The 15,029-nt window shown below is 54.8% G+C and overlaps 2 protein-coding genes across 3 annotated transcripts in view; one reads left to right on the forward strand and one right to left on the reverse strand.

Moving 5' to 3' along the window:
- Positions 1–719: 719 nt before the first annotated feature.
- On the reverse strand, positions 720–4,712 carry BCL7C (BAF chromatin remodeling complex subunit BCL7C). Its single transcript, XM_006737968.2, has 6 exons — positions 4,476–4,712; positions 3,878–3,956; positions 3,438–3,546; positions 3,174–3,335; positions 1,468–1,553; positions 720–915 (listed from the first exon to the last, which is right to left on the reverse strand). The coding sequence occupies exons 1-6, from the start codon at positions 4,565–4,567 to the stop codon at positions 790–792; spliced, it is 654 nt and encodes a 217-aa protein (XP_006738031.1). The 5' UTR covers positions 4,568–4,712; the 3' UTR covers positions 720–789.
- A 2,395-nt stretch (positions 4,713–7,107) lies between these two features.
- The window catches only part of CTF1 (cardiotrophin 1), a 19,209-nt gene continuing 11,287 nt past the window's right edge, over positions 7,108–15,029 (forward strand). The window contains exons 1-3 of one of the 2 annotated variants that reach the window (XM_081819697.1): positions 7,108–7,212; positions 8,376–8,494; positions 10,209–10,616. In XM_081819697.1, the coding sequence (XP_081675823.1) occupies positions 7,188–7,212; positions 8,376–8,494; positions 10,209–10,616 (552 nt within the window). In that variant the 5' untranslated portion in view covers positions 7,108–7,187. Of the gene's footprint in view, positions 7,213–8,375; positions 8,495–10,208; positions 13,030–15,029 lie in introns of those variants that run through there. The other variant, XM_081819695.1, reaches the window with a different exon arrangement.

Below are 15,029 nucleotides of genomic sequence, written 5' to 3' on the forward strand. Positions count from 1 at the left end.
GAACAGTTGCTATGACTGCTCTATGCCCAGTGTGATGCTAGATAAGGCTGGGGACCAAGATCGGCCTGCAGGAGCTCAAAAGCTAGTGGACAAGACAGACACACAAATGAGCCATCCCAAACAGCCTGATAAATGCCAAGACAAAGAGGAGGAGATACAGCAGGTGATGGAAGCCCGAAAGAAAGGAAACTGATTGAGCCAGGGGTCAAGGAAGACTTCCTGGAGGAGGTGGTGATTGAGGGGAGGACAAGTAAGACTCAGCCAGAAGTGTGGGCAGGGGTTCCAGTGGAGGAATGGCTAAGCAGAGGCAGGGGGTACAATGTTGTAGCTTCTTGAGGGTGAGGAACGGGTTAGGTCAGACCCCAAAGTCCCTCCGAGCCTCTGCGTTCCTGTGTATGAACGGGAATCATGGGCAACTGCCCAGAGCTTGGGTAACTGCTGGGCCCAGGGGAGGGGTGACCAGGAAGAAGAGGGGTCCTGGGATTCCCAGAGGAGGGCTGAGGGTCAGGAAGGGTCAAAGGTAAGGGGACAGGCCAGGGTGGAGGGAGTTTGGGGAGGCAGGGTCCTGGCTCAAGCTCCCATTCTATGTCTGACTCATGGTATGACTATAGGAAGGTCCCCTTAGAGCCTCAGTGACTCCATCTGAGAAATGGAGCATGAGACAAAACTGTCTCCAAAGACCCTCCCCAGCCCTGACGGGGAAATGACATGACACAAAATTACAAAAGGGTCTTTATTTGTAAAAAGCCAAAGGGGCCCTCGGGGCGACAGGACAGGCAGGCCAGCTTCTCAGGGGTCAGGGGCATTTGGGCAGATGCGCTTGAGTGGGGGGGCGCCCTCCGAGTCCTCTGTGTCACCCTGGGCTGCCTCGGGGACAGGTGGCACTGGCTCAAAGACGGGGTAAGCTTCAGGGGCCTGGAGAGGAAGGGCGGACAGGCATGAGCTCCACCCAAACCCAGGAGTGCAGCCTCCTAGCCTCTGCCTTCTCCAATGCCTCCACTCCACTCCCCTCCTGGACCTAGGAGTCTGGTCGGGGACCCAGGAAGCAGATTAAGTAGGGCACCAGAAACAACAACAACACCGTTTTGGGAAAAGAAGGTGATACTTGATATTTCTGGAAAATGCATCAAGGTAGTCCTTGTGGGAAAAGTCAGAAGTTGAAGGGGACTGACTCTCTTAAGCTAATTTTGATAGTTTAGGACTAAAATAAAACAAAATACTTGGAGGAGCACCACGATCTTTTCAGGCTTTTAATGATCTTAAATCTGCCCCAATCCAGCCCACGGGACTTTGTCTTAAAACACCCTTTCCTTTTCCGTCCCAAGAACCCAGCCTCTGAGACTTGAGCTGTGCCTGAGGTCTACATTTCCTGCCCGGACCTCAGGAGTGCAGCCCCCTAGCCGTTAGCTGCCCCAGAGCCCCCACTGCCTCAGAGACCCGGGAGTCCAGCCTTCTGGCCTCTCTCACCTCAGCCTCCAGCAATTCTGGAACAGGCTCCTCCTTGGTCAGCATTGGGGGTTCATCAGCGCCGCCCACGGTTATGCCCCCAGGATCTGGAACATCAAGTGAACAGACATGCCCTGAGCGGCTGCTCTGTGCCACAGCACAGGCCCAGGCTGGGGGACACTGAGGAGGGAACTGGGAACCTGGCAGCAAGCCAGGAAGAAGCCACAGGAAGGGCGTGGAAGTGGGATCTTGACAGGTGAGTAGGATTTGATCAGGGAGACGAAGGGGGCACATTTTAGGCAGACAGAACGTATGTTCAGTGAATACAGATTCTGAGACTGGACTCCCTGGGTTCAAATCCTGACCTTGGGCATGTGACTTAATTCCCCTGGGCCTCAGTTAACCCATCTGTAAAGTGGGGATAATGATAAATAATCACCACGTGAGACTGTGGTGAGGATGAAATGAGATGATATAGGTAAAGCCCTTAGTACAGTGTTTGGCCCATAGTAAGTGCTCAATAAAGGCCTGTTTTGTTTTGTTTTTTTTTTAAAGATTTTATTTATTTATTTGAGAAAGAATGAGAGAGAGCATGAGAGGGAGGAGGGTCAGAGGGAGAAGCAGACTCCCTGCCGAGCAGGGAGCCCGATGCGGGACTCGATCCCGGGACTCCAGGATCATGACCTGAGCCGAAGGCGGGCGCTTAACCAACTGAGCCACCCAGGTGCCCCCAGGCCTGTTGTTTTTATATTAGGAAAGGTACACCAGTGCGTGGCACCATCTGGACACAGCCCATAGGCCCAGGTCATGGTATTCTTGGAAAGGAACAACGAGACCAGCAGGGGTAGTTCACAAAGGGCCCAAAGTACCAAGTGGAGGAGTCAAAGGCCATAGGGAGCCATTGAAGGCTGTGAAGCACAAACATGAGCCTGCCAAATTTGTGCTTTAGACAAAATTGCTCTGGCAGCTGGTCGAGGTGACCGGGGGAGAGGAGACCTATAGGAGGCTGGAGCCGGGGGAGGGGGGGGGTAAGAGATGACTCTTACAGGAAGGTAGACACATTTGGGAGGTAGTTCTGACCAGGCAGGGGATTGACTACATGGAACAAAGAGGAGCCGAGGAGGAATTATGCCCAAGATGCTGGTGCACTGGCTATGTGAGCTTGGGAGACTTAATTCTCTGGGTTTCAGCTTCTCATCCACATATAAGGATCATAACCCTCGCAGGGCTATAGTGAGGATTAAATGAGCTAAAACATGTTCAGTGCTTAGAAGGAGATCTGGCACACAGAGCTCAATAAGTCTTAGCTGTTATTTTCACTTATTAATCACCCTCAGGAATATCACTATTATTTACTCCTCAACAAATATTTATTGAGCACATTCTATGTGTCCCATGTTGTTCTGAGCATTCAGTAATGAACAAGAGTAACGTGGGCCCAAGGTTCAGGAAGCTGACATGAGGTGGGAGCAGGGGAAGAAATCTGAGTAGTAAAAAATAAAATTTACATGAAAATCTCAGACGGTGATGAGTTATCTAAAGACCCAAAGAAGCCGGACGAATGAGACAGTCACTGGAGGTAGGACGGTGACTTTCTGCAGGAGTCAGGGAAGGCCTCTGGGAGGGAAGAACACAGGAGGAGAGTACGTGCAGGTAGGGGTAAGCTGGTGGCTTCAACTTTGCAGAAGACTCAGAGGAGAGGGCTGCAGGGAGTCACCTAGTCCTACCTCTCTCTTGGCCCAGCCGTGGGGGCTGAGCATCCTCTGGGACCCCTTCTGGTGGTCCAGCAGGTGACACAGGGCAGCTGGGCTGGGGGGTGCCCCCAGGGCTGGGCTCGGTGCCCTTTTGCAGAGAGCCTTCCGAATGGAAACTCTGGTTACTGTTCTCATCTGTGGGAGCAAAAGCCAAGAGGTTTGGGCCTGAAGGTCTCAATCCCCTCCTTCAATCCCCCAGCCCACACCGCCCCCCGAAATCCCAGGATCCCTACATACCATTGAGATCCAGCAGGATGAGAGGGCCACCCCCTCGGGGACTGGCGCCCCTGCCCCGTCGCTCCCGACCTCGGGATCTCTCTGCCCCGCCACCTGCCCTCCGTCGCTCCTGGGGGTTAGAGGGGTAAGGGTCAGTGACAGTTTTCCAGTTAGTGCTTGCAAAGCCCCCACTGTACAAATAAGGAAACTGAGGCACAGAGAAGCAAAAGGCCCTGCATGAGGTGACAGAGGCTGGCACCACACCATTGGGTTAGGTCTTGAACTCTGGGGTCTGAAGCAAGAAAAAGGGAGAAGGGGGTGGAGTTGCTAATAATTGTTAACATCTGTCTCGGCTGCTGCATTTGAGGTTTCACGGTGGGACTGGAGGTGGAGGCCAGCGTTGGGAGGGGCTTGCCTGGGGTCGCACAGATGAAAGGCTTGGTGTGGGAGAGTTTGCTCACCTCCTCCTGGGGGTCCACCACTGGCACCCACTTGAAGATACGAAGGGAAGTGTCGCCCACAGTCACCCAGCGCTTCTCCCTGTGGGAGGGTGGGGGGGACTGGGTCAGAGTTCTGAGGAGAGAACCCCCCAGGAGCTGAACACATCTGGGGAGACCTGTCGAAGTGGGGGTGGTGCGGTTTTGCTAATGGGGCATATAGTTAGAAGGAGAAAGAGAGTCCTGCAGACCCCAGGCCATACACAGGGGTGCCTCTGGGGAGAGACTACGGCTTGGGGCCATGGCTCTGCAGACCCCTGGGGTATACAAGGGAGCAAGGCTGAGGGCCCGGCAGGGAACCATAGCGAAGAAGATCCTGGGCATACTTGAAGGAGGAGTGTCAAAGCTCTAGGGGGCGGGGCATAAATGAGCGTACGGCTTGGGAACACGCTTTGTAGACCCTAGGGTGTAACCAGAACGGGGACAGAGCCCTGCAGCTCCAGGGCGCAGCTGGGGGGCACACCTAACACCTGGGGGCCACGGCTGGCGAAGGGAAGGTAGACGCATTTGGGAGAGAGTGGTCCCGCCAGGTCCCATCCCTGGCCCCCCGGGCAGCGCTCACCATCTCCGGACCTTCTCGATGGTCGCCATCACCTTCTTGATGTCATCCTTGGCCCGGCTCCGGGTCTCGGCCCGCACGGTCCGGCCGGCCATGCTGGCGGGACTGGGGCCGAGGCCGAGCCCGCGGCTGGGCCGCCTCCCGTCCGGCGGGCTCAGGCTCGGCGCCAGAGCCGGGCGCCGCTGTCTCGGCCTGCCGTCCCTCCGGGAGTTGGCCGCGCCCTCCCTCGCTCCCCAACGCCTCCGCGAGTCCCCGCCCCGTTTCCTGCTGCCGCGCCCCGCCCCGGCCCGTCCCCGGAGCGGCCCGGCGGCGCGGGCGGCCAGAGCCCTTGCCTGGAAGCCGGCCAGCCCCGCCCCGACCGGGCCCGCCCCCTCGGGGCGCCCCGACGCGCAGCGCCCCCTACCCGCCGCCGAGAGGGAGGGTTGGGGACAGCTTGGCGCCAGGACTCGCGCGGCTGGGCTGAGGAGGTGCGTTCAGACCACGTGGGCACGGGGAGGGGGAGGGGGGCGCGAGAGGGTCACTGTCCCGGCCCGCGTCCTCTGCGCGGGGGCGGGGGGCGGCCCCGAATGCTGTGTGCAGGGTGTGTGTCCAGCCTCCCGTGGCTGTCACTCCCGCACTGTCCAGGTCTTCCTCCAGCCATTCATTCAGCGGTCTATTCACTGAGTGCCCATGACGGGCCAGACGCCGCAAATATGAGTAAGTCTCCACCCACCAGAATGGCTAAAATGAGAAGGACAGACCATATCAAGTGTAGACAAAGAAGTAGAGTAACTAGACCTCTCATGTTTCTGGAGGAGTGGAAATGGGTAGAGACGCTTTGGAAAACTGGCAGTTTTCTAGAGAAGCTGAACTCACACGACCCAGCAATGCTACTCCTAGGTCATTAACAGCCAACAGAAATGCGTGGGTATGAGCACCAAGAGATGTGTACTGGAATGTTCATAGCACTGTCCATAGCGGCCTCAAATTGGAAACAGCCCATCAAGAGCAGAGTGGAACTGAACTGTAGCCTGTTCATACAGTGCACAGAGCAGAGTGATGTCCTGCTACAGCCCACAACAGGGACATGTCTCATGAAAGAAATCAGATACAACTACACACTGTGTGATTCCTGTTATATGAAGTTCAAAAGAGACAAAACTAATTTGTGGTGTGAGAAGTCAGGATAGTGGTCACCCTTGGGAGAGGCTACAAGGGAGCCCCTGAACTGCTCCTGTTCAGTTTCTTAATCTGGTGATCTGGTGCTGGTCCCCCGGCCCCCTGTATATTTACTTTGAATAGTCATCAAATTGCACACTTTTCCCTATGTATATTATACTTCAATTAAAAGTCTACGTAAAATGAGTGTGTTTTGGTTGAGTTTATTTGAATCTGTGTTTGCGGGCAGATATGACATGTGTTACTATGTGTGTGTGTTTCAAGGGTTTGGCTCTTGTCCCTGTGTGTTTTGGTGTGATTATGTCCAGAGGGGTTAAGGTATCGGAGGGGGATTATGACCAAATTTCTGGAGCCAAACTGCCCCTGGGAAAATCCCAGCTCTTCTTGTCCAGTGACCTTGGACAACTCACTTATCTCTATTCCCTCAACTATAACATGAAAGTAAGTTAATATGTAACTCCTGGAACAATGCCTTGCACATAGTAAATGCCCAATACATATTCACCGTTAGTAAGTGTGTGATTGTGGCCCCTACCAACAACAGTCTGACTTCAACGGCATCTCCTATGCTCTCTGTCAGTTAATACCTTCCTTTATTCTGGCAGTTGTCTGCTCATGGTAATATCCTCATGGAAGGAACACAGGCCTCCTTCCCAGTCCCTTCACTCACAAACCCCATTACCTGTTGTTGGTTATGGTCGCCTCCATCAGACTGTGAGCTCCTCAGGGGGCCAGAGACCCAAGTATGGATGGTCTCTGGGTCCCAGAACCCAGGACAAGTAGGTGCTTGGGAATCACTTACGCGTATTAAGTGCGTGCAGACCTTTCATCGTTTATCTGCACCAGGTCAGTGGGGTTGACATGTCGGTATGACCCCCCTGTACCTGACTCTGAAGCTTGTTCCCAGGTGAGAATGAAGGTCTACATGCAGTAGATCAGAGGGGTTCTCGTACTGGGCCTGGTAAGGTGAAGTGAGCGGCTGTTATCTACCCCCCGTCTAGTAGGTGTGCCGAGAGAGGGCAAGCAGAAAGTATCTAAGATAGGCCAGGAGGTATTTGTCTGGGCAGGTGTGGCCCAAGCCTGAGGGCCCTCAGAGAGGCCTCTCTCGCACCCAGCTTCCCCCTTCCCCCCCAGACAGGAGGGAGGACCAGCACATTCCTGTCTTGCCCGCTCCACCCTCTCTTATCCACCGCGCCCCACTCCCAGCTTTATCCGAAAAGAAGCTCGCTCACCAAGCCCTCGCCTGAGCCTCCTCCTCCCGGCGGTACCAGGGCTGCTTCCCAGGCCCCGGCACACCTAACCTCAAGGTTTTGAGCCCACCACGCAGACAACCTGCCAACCCCCCTCAGGCCCCTTTCCTGACTGGGCCGCGCAAGTAAGGAGCTGAGCTCAGAGCCAAGGAATCCAGCCTGGGGCGGGCGGCGAGGGTTGGGGGGGGAATTGTTTGGGGTCTGAGCCCTGATTGGCTGCGCCCGGGCCACGCCCCTGGCCCTTTCCCCCTCTTCCCCCCCCTCGGAAGGGGGGCGTGTAGGCAACCAGGATCAGCCAGGGGCCAGCATGAGCCGGAGGGAGGGAAGTCTGGGTAAGGGGCTGAAGGGCTGGCTGTCGAATGCCTGAGGGGAGCAGGGGTCAGAAGGGCTGGAAGCTGGGGTCTGGGTCCCCACCACCCCCGGGTCCGGGAAGGGAGCGGCCTGAGCTGGGGAGAGCAGGGCCCGGGTGTCAGGTAACGAGCGGGTGAGCTGTGGGTGAGCTGTGGGAAGGGACAAGCGCCAGAGTTTAGCGGAGGCCTGGGCTGTGACTTCAGGGACCTGGGCTCAGGGTTTAGATCACAGGTTCAAGTACACCCTGGGAGAGAGGACTGGGGTCGCAGCTGGGGCTGGACGCCTGAATCCTCTGAGTATTGACAAAGAATCAGAACTGGGGACCAGAGGGAGGGATAGAGTTAGGGAAGGAAGTCTTTGGGCCTCAGGAGCTAATGAGTGACAACAGGAGACGAAAGTCGAGGCTGTTAAGGATAGAGACAAGCGGTGGGAAACTCTGGCGCGGGGAAGGGGGGGCGGGGCGGGAGTTGCCGCGCCGGGACTACATTCCCCAGCATGCCTTGGCACGTGCGCTGGCATCTCGGGAAATGTAGTCGTCCTTCCGGGGCTCCACCCCCTAGCTTGCGCTAGGAAAGGTTAGTCATTGATGCTGCAGGTGTCCAGTCCAGCGTCTTGCACAGACTGTCCATCAGTTTCCCAATCTGTAGAATGGGTTTAAAGGAGCATTTCGTTTTGAAGTTCTGTGCTTCAGTGATGTTAAATTTCACCAACAATCAGTGATGTACGGGGTTATATGAAATCTTCCCTCAAAGGGTTCCCAGGCTAAGGCCGGTTCACACAGATAAAAGAGCTGTTGAAAAAACAACCTTGGGAGTATGAACAAATGGCCTTAAGTAAAAGGAAAAGGTTAATTTAAGGAAGAGGAGAATCCGGACGCCACACTGAGGAGGCAATATTTGAATTTGGCTTTAATAGGATTAAATAGTGATTTGGGGTCAGGGAATACATTTCAGGTGGGACAACTGTTTGGCAAATGTCCGGTGCCTCGTTTACCATCAGTTGGAATGGGACAGAGGCTGCCTGGCTTAAAAGTTAGAGAATTCAGAGCAGAACTGTGGATTCAGGAAGGAAGAGCCAGCCTGGAAGAAGTAGTCAAGGAGCAGCGGTCTGGGCTGCCCTCATTCCTCCCCCTTTTTCCCACCAGAAGATCCACAGGCTGACTCCTCAGTCTCACCCCTTCCCCACTTGGAGGCCAAGATCCGTCAGACACACAGCCTTGCCCGCCTCCTCACCAAATATGCTGAGCAGCTGCTCCAGGAATATGTGAGTGGGAATGGGGGTGGGGGTGCCAGAGGCCTGAGGAACGGGCAAGTACAGATCACAGAGGTTCCTGACCACCCATTTTTCCGACCTCATTTCCCAGATACAGAAATTGGAGCAAACCGGAGGACTCTCCCTGTGCTCCAAATGCCCCTCTGTCTGCCTCAGCTTGGAGGTTCCCCCCACAGTGCATTAAGACAGAGGCTGAGGGGCGCCTGGGTGGCTCAGTCGTTAAGCGTCTGCCTTCGGCTCGGGTCTTGATCCCAGGGTCCTGGTCGAGCCCCGCATCTGGCTCCCTGCTCAGCGGGGAGCCTGCTTCTCCCTCTCCCGCTCCCCCTGTTTGTGTTCCCTCTCTGTCTCTCTCTCTCTGTCAAATAAATAAATAAAATCTTAAAAAAAAAAAAAAAGACAGAGGCTGAGAGAGTGAAAAGAATTCTGATCTGGGAGTCAGGAAACCTAGGTTCCAGGCTCTCTGTGGTCTTGACACCTCACCTCCAAGGGCCTTGGTCTCCCCAGCTATAAAAGGAGACAGTTTGACGAGATGAGTTGTGAACTCTTCTACCTATGCTATGCAGAGAGACCGAAAAGGGTTTCAATCTGGGGCAAAAATTCCAGCCCAAGAGGGGACTTTAACAGAGGAGGGGAATCTGCTAATATCTTTGGTTGGGCATAGGGCCCTGCCCAAGGAAAGAGGATATTTCCATCAGTTACTCTAGTGTAATGGAAGGAGGGTATAGGCCTGCTAACTTGCTGTGACCTTGGGCACTAATGGTAATATGAAAAAATAATGATGTAACAATTATGCAAGTGGGGTAATAGAAAGAACTAGCTTTGTAGTGCTATGAACTTGGGTTTCAAAATCCAGCTCTGTCCTTTCCTAGGTGAATGACCTAGGGCAAGTCAGTTTACCTCGTCAGCCTCCATATCCTCATTTGTAAAAATCATCATCATAATCATCATACCCATTTGGAAAGATTAGGAATAATGTGTTTAAAGCAGCAAACAGTGCCTGAACCAGAGACAAGATGTTAGCAAAGGATAAATGGTATTGTTGTAGCATTTTTACAAATTACAAATCTCCTTTAATTTCTTCGTTCATATAACAGTTATTCATTGAGCCCCTGCTGTGTGCCAGACGGGTGCAGAGGTGGTGGAGGATGGGGGGAGAGAGTGAAACAGACCAGGTTTCTGCAGTATCTGTGTGATTCTCAGGCTGGGGAGCCGATCCCCCATTTTACAGATGAGAAGACTGAGACTTAGAGAAGGGAAATGGTTTTGCATGAAACTGCACAGCTAGCAAGTGATGGAGACTGGATCGGCACCCCGCTCTGTAGGATAGCATTACTAAAATCGCTGAGATTTATTGTGCCCCTTCCGTGGGCCAGGATTTGCCTGAACCATTTTAACATGCTCATAACTACTCTTACGAAGTTGATACTGTTGTCTGCGTTTGAGAGACGAGGAAACAGGCGCTGGTGTAAAGCCCGCTTTGCGTGTGTATGTGTGTGTGTGTGTGTGTGTGTGTGTGCGCGCGCGTGTGTGTTGTAGTATCTCCAGCGCAACAGCTGTGTTGGGAGGAATGCGTCATTTGCGAGGGGGTAAACTGAGGCCCTAGAGAGCGGAGGAGGAGCGGGGAGTGGAGGAGTTCCGTCGCGCCTCGCGGGCCCCCCTTTCGCGCCCCACCCCACCCCCGCCCCTGACTGCCGTGTCTCCGCAGGTGCAGCACCAGGGAGACCCCTTCGGGCTGCCGGGCTTCTCGCCCCCGCGGCTGCCGGTGGCCGGCCTGAGCGCCCCGGCAGCGGGCCACGCGGGCCTGCCCGCCCCCGAGCGGCTGCGGCTGGACGCGGCGGCGCTCAGCGCGCTGCCGCCGCTGCTCGACGTGGTGCGGCGCCACCAGGCCGAGCTGAACCCGCGCGCGCCGCGCCTGCTGCGGCGCCTGGAGGACGCGGCGCGCCAGGCCCGGGCCCTGGGCGCCGCGGTGGAGGCCGTGCTGGCCGCGCTGGGCGCCGAGACCCGCGGGCCCCCGGCCGAGCCCGCCGCCGCCGCTTCTGCCGCCGCCGCCGCCGCGGGCGTCTTCCCTGCCAAGGTGCTGGGGCTCCGCGTGTGCGGCCTCTACCGCGAGTGGGTGAGCCGAACCGAGGGCGACCTGGGCCAGCTGGTGCCCGGGGGCCCGGCCTGAGCGCGGGGCGCGGGGCTGCAGCTCGCTCGGCGTCCGTCTTCGTCTCTCAGTCGGTGCCTCGGGAGCTCCGACCGTCTCCGTCTCTCTCCTGCCTCTGTCGTCTCTCTGCTTTGTATGCTCTCCGTGCCTCCCTGTCGGACCTCCGTGTGTCCGTGACTTCCCGTGTCCATCCTTTCTTGCTTTGCCCCGCTTCTTCTCCACCGCTTGGGCCTGCCTCCGTCTCTCTTCGGTCTCCCCCTTCACCCATCTCTGGGGGGCCTCTTTGTCTCCCCCTTTCTCCATCTCTTGGCTCTCCTTGGCCCCAGGTGAGCATGTGTACCTCTCAGCCTCATCTCAAGGAGGGGACACCTCATCAACTCTGGCCTTCCCTGGCCAGGGAGGTGCCTGCTAGCCCGGGTGGGAGGGCTACTGCAGACAGATTGCAGCCACCTTCCCACAGCGTCACTCCCCCTGCTGCGCTCTCCCTCCCCCATCCCGGCCCTTTGGGTGGGCCCTGCTTGCTTCTGCCTTGGATGTCCTTCCCCTCCTTCACCTCCTCTGCTCTGTCCCTGCACCTCCCCTCCCCCCAAGCCAGGTCTATGGAGAGAAAAGATCAACAACACCTTAAAAGAGTTTATTTCTGAGAATAAATTAATTTTTTGTAAATAAAATGTTTACAAATGAAAAGAACACTAGAGTTACCGGTATATATAGTTGTTGAAAATGGGGAGACACCTTTGAGGAGAATAGAATCTTTGGGGCACAGCCTGGTCCCCCAGACAGACCCAAAGGCCACAGTATAAATAGGAGAGTCACAAATGCCCCCAGGCCAGGGATAACATCAGTCACTCTAGAACAGGAAGTGGATGTGCCCCGAGCTGGAAACATCTACAGGAGTCTTCCTTACTTTTTTCAACTGGACTTCCATTGATCGGGAAGTGAAGTCCCTCAAGATGGAGAGTTGGAACAGTGGCCCTAGTCAGGGAGGTAGACTAGGGGAGGCAATGAACTCCAGCAAGAAGGGAGGCCTCTCTGCTCAGAAAGCCCATAGCTTCCCACAGGAAGTGAGGTAGAGACAAGAAGGCAGCCCCTCGACCTCCCCAAACTTACAGGAAGAGGAAGGTCTCAGGGAGAGCCCAGGATAGAGACAGGCTGTCCTCTCCCTGCAGAGTGGGAAGTAAAGCCTCTTCAAAAAGGCACTTCTTTCCACCCAGGATGTGGGCAGCCAGGACCACTGGCTTGAGTGAGACTCCACGAAATGATACCTGTAGAGTCCCACCCAGATCTGGAAGGGAGGCCATAGGACCTAGGCAGGAAAGGCCCAGGCAACAGGGACTTGGGGCCTGGTTCCTAGGAAATATTCCCAAATATACACGCCCTGTCGGCTAGACAAGACGTGTCTCCTTTCTAGCCAAGAAGCAAGGGAGAAAAGAGTCCATTGGGAAAGAAGTGTTGCAGCCTCTGACAGGATGTCCGGCCTCCTCTATCCGGGATATTTGGCCTTGAGCAGAGCCAAGTCCCTCACAGCTCGGTCTGTCCAGTGGCCATATTCCCGGGTCACTACATAGCCTCGACATTTCCTCTCAAAGGCTGAGGCTCCGAAGGGGACAACGCCGAGAGTGTCCTCCTCTGGGGGGATGGGCAGGCCCAGAGCAGTCATGATTGCAGCCATGTTGCCCAGCAGGCCTTGGGCCCTGAGTCTTGCAGCCCCGAGCTGGGCCAGCAGCATAGGACTGCCAGGGTTCAGGTCTCTCTGGTCGTCCCCCACGAGCTGGAGGTGCTGGGTCAAGGCCAGGAAGGCCCCCTGGGCATGGCCCAGCCGCTCCCCATCATCCAGGGCATGCCAGGTCTTGAAGGAGACGACGGCAGGAGGCAGGCTGCTGAGCTGAAGCTCAGGGGCTGAGAAGCCGGGGTCACTGAAGGGGCTGCCCTGGTACTGGAGCTGCATGAGAGACAGAGACAGACGGGAGTGCGGGGACTAAAGTGGTCCCCTGGGGCTCCCCCAACTTCACATCTGACATCTTCCCAGGGGAAGTTGGTGGGCATCTCCTAGCACAGAGCCTCGCAGTTTCATGTACAAGTTGTACAACTTTGAATCGCAGCTTCAGTAATTGCCAGTCGTCAGTATTCTCGTGCAAATGATAAGTAATATATAGAAAGCACTTAGCACAGCTCCTGGCGTACAATAAGGGCATAATAAGCCACTGTTTATAATATCTTAATATCATGACACTGTGATTATATTATTTATTATACTATTTTCAGTCTAAATAATTGACAATGTAGTTAGAGTCTATATGGTTCTTTCTTATTCATAGCATTTAGTTGTTTGTGCTTATTTTATTAGAATCATTAATAAATAATTGTTAACATTATTAAATTTAGTTGAGTGCCTTCTCCATTACAGTTCTCGCCTCCACAAACCTAGACCCACAGAATCTTGGTGCACACTGATAAATCCCCAAATTGATAGACCTCCTAGCCCTACATCCCTAGTTCACAGGTGAAGAAACTGAGGCTTAGGGTGCCCAAAGCTACCCAGGGAATGGTGGCAGCTATGGGACTAGAAACTAGATTTAGTAACTTCACATGGGCCTGGAATATAGTACAGTAAGAGGAGTCACAAACCCTGGCTAGGGGCCAGGCGGATCGTGTAACTTGGGGAAGAAGGCAGAACTAAGATGGGGTGAGGGGCTAGGAGGGCCCCTGTGCCTGTTTGAGACAGGCAGCCACGTTCAAAATTTGAACAAGTATTTCATGGCCCGAACAGAAAACATCTGTGGGTCAGATTCAGCCAGGAGACTGCTAGTTTGAGCTTCTAGACAGTGTGGGGGGTGGGGGAGGCGTCTGATGCCACAGACCTGGCTTAAGATCCTGGCACTGCCAGTGATTTAGCTGTGTGACCTTGAGCAAATTATTCACCCTCTCTGAGACTCAGTTTCCTTATCTGATTATAATTCCGTCCCTCAGAACTGTTTGAGGAGTCCGCGAGATAATGGGGATGAGTGCCCAGCACAGCATAGGGCTCACGTGAGCACCCAGCACGAGGTGGTTGTGGAAATAATCACGACCCTGTAAAGTCTTTCTTTGTTTGTGCTGCCTTTGAATATTTTAAGAGTCCTGCAAGGTGAGCAAAAGCAGGATCACAATTCCATTTTGCAGATGAGGGAGCTGAGACGGAGAGAGAGAGAAGGAACGACTAGCCCTGGGTCACCAGCTATCAGTGACACTGTCCGAGCGAGTCTCTAGTTGACAGAGCCCCGGAACCCTCAGACTCACGGAGGGAACCTTCTCCTGGCCTTGCTCTGCTTCCGCTACCCAGGGCTGGGCCAGGAGGGCAGTGTCCCGCTGCCCTCGTCCCCTGCTTGTGCCCAGTGTCACTCACATAAGTCTGCAGCAGCGTTGATGTATTCTTCTGCATGTAGAGGGCCAGGCTGTAGGCTTGACTAATGGGCTCAGCTGGGGAGATGGGGGCCCCCAGACTGAGGGGTGACAGCAGCAGGGGCAGCAGGCAGAGCTGGGCTGGTGGAGGAAATCAAAGGTCGGCATCCACTCTGACCCTGAGCCCGCCTGCTGGTTCATTCATTCTGTGTCACAGCTCCTCAAAGCGGCACAGCCCTTGTGGCCTGCAACAATTTTGTGGATCCAAGTCGGGGCAGCAGCACCCTGTAAGATTATTTCCAGCCCAGAACGTTCCCCTGAACCCCAGATCCGATGTATTCAACTTCCTGCTTGACATTATTGGGTATTAGTAAGCATCTCCACTCGAAGTATCCAATACTCAACTCTGGGGTCCCCTTCCACCCTCCTCCCTCAGCCTTCCCCACCTCAGGCAAGGGGGCTTCCATTCTTGCCTTTGCTCAAGTCAAAACCTGGGGTCCTCTTTGGTGCCTCATTTTCTCTTGCTCTCCACATCCACCCCCACAGTAAATCCTATCGGCTCTGTCCTTAAAACGTAGTCAGCCCAGCTCTGTGTTTCTTGATCTGAGCGCTCATGACAAGGATATGATCACTTCGTGAAAATTCATTGAGCTGTACACTTCATGAGTCATGTACTTTTCTGTTTGTTCTTTTCTTTTTTTAAGATTTTATTTATTTATTTGAGAGAGAGAGAATGAGAGAGCATGAGAGGGGTGAGGGTCAGAGGGAGAAGCAGACTCCCTGCCGAGCAGGGAGCCCGATGCGGGACTCGATCCAGGGACTCCAGGATCATGACCTGAGCCGAAGGCAGTCGCTTAACCAACTGAGCCACCCAGGCGCCCTCTGTTTGTTCTTTTCAATAAAAAGTTTTAAAAGTTGAGGGGCACCTGGGTGGCTCAGTCGTTAAGCGTCTGCCTTCGGCTCGGGTCATGATCCCAGAGTCCTGGGATCGAGCCCCGC

Source organism: Leptonychotes weddellii, chromosome 5, assembly GCF_054177405.1.
Source record: "Leptonychotes weddellii isolate Sample4059 chromosome 5, ASM5417740v2, whole genome shotgun sequence".
In the NCBI taxonomy this organism is placed as follows: Eukaryota; Metazoa; Chordata; class Mammalia; order Carnivora; family Phocidae; genus Leptonychotes; species Leptonychotes weddellii.

Excerpts from the sequence above, each read along its gene's own strand:
- BCL7C (XM_006737968.2), bottom strand. The coding sequence starts at position 4,567 with ATGGCCGGCCGGACCGTGCGGGCCGAGACCCGGAGCCGGGCCAAGGAT. Across the intron at positions 3,336-3,437 it reads CATCCTGCTGGATCTCAATG|ATGAGAACAGTAACCAGAGT; the intron begins GTATGTAGGGAT and ends TTGCTCCCACAG. Across the intron at positions 916-1,467 it reads CAGAATTGCTGGAGGCTGAG|GCCCCTGAAGCTTACCCCGT; the intron begins GTGAGAGAGGCC and ends CTTCCTCTCCAG.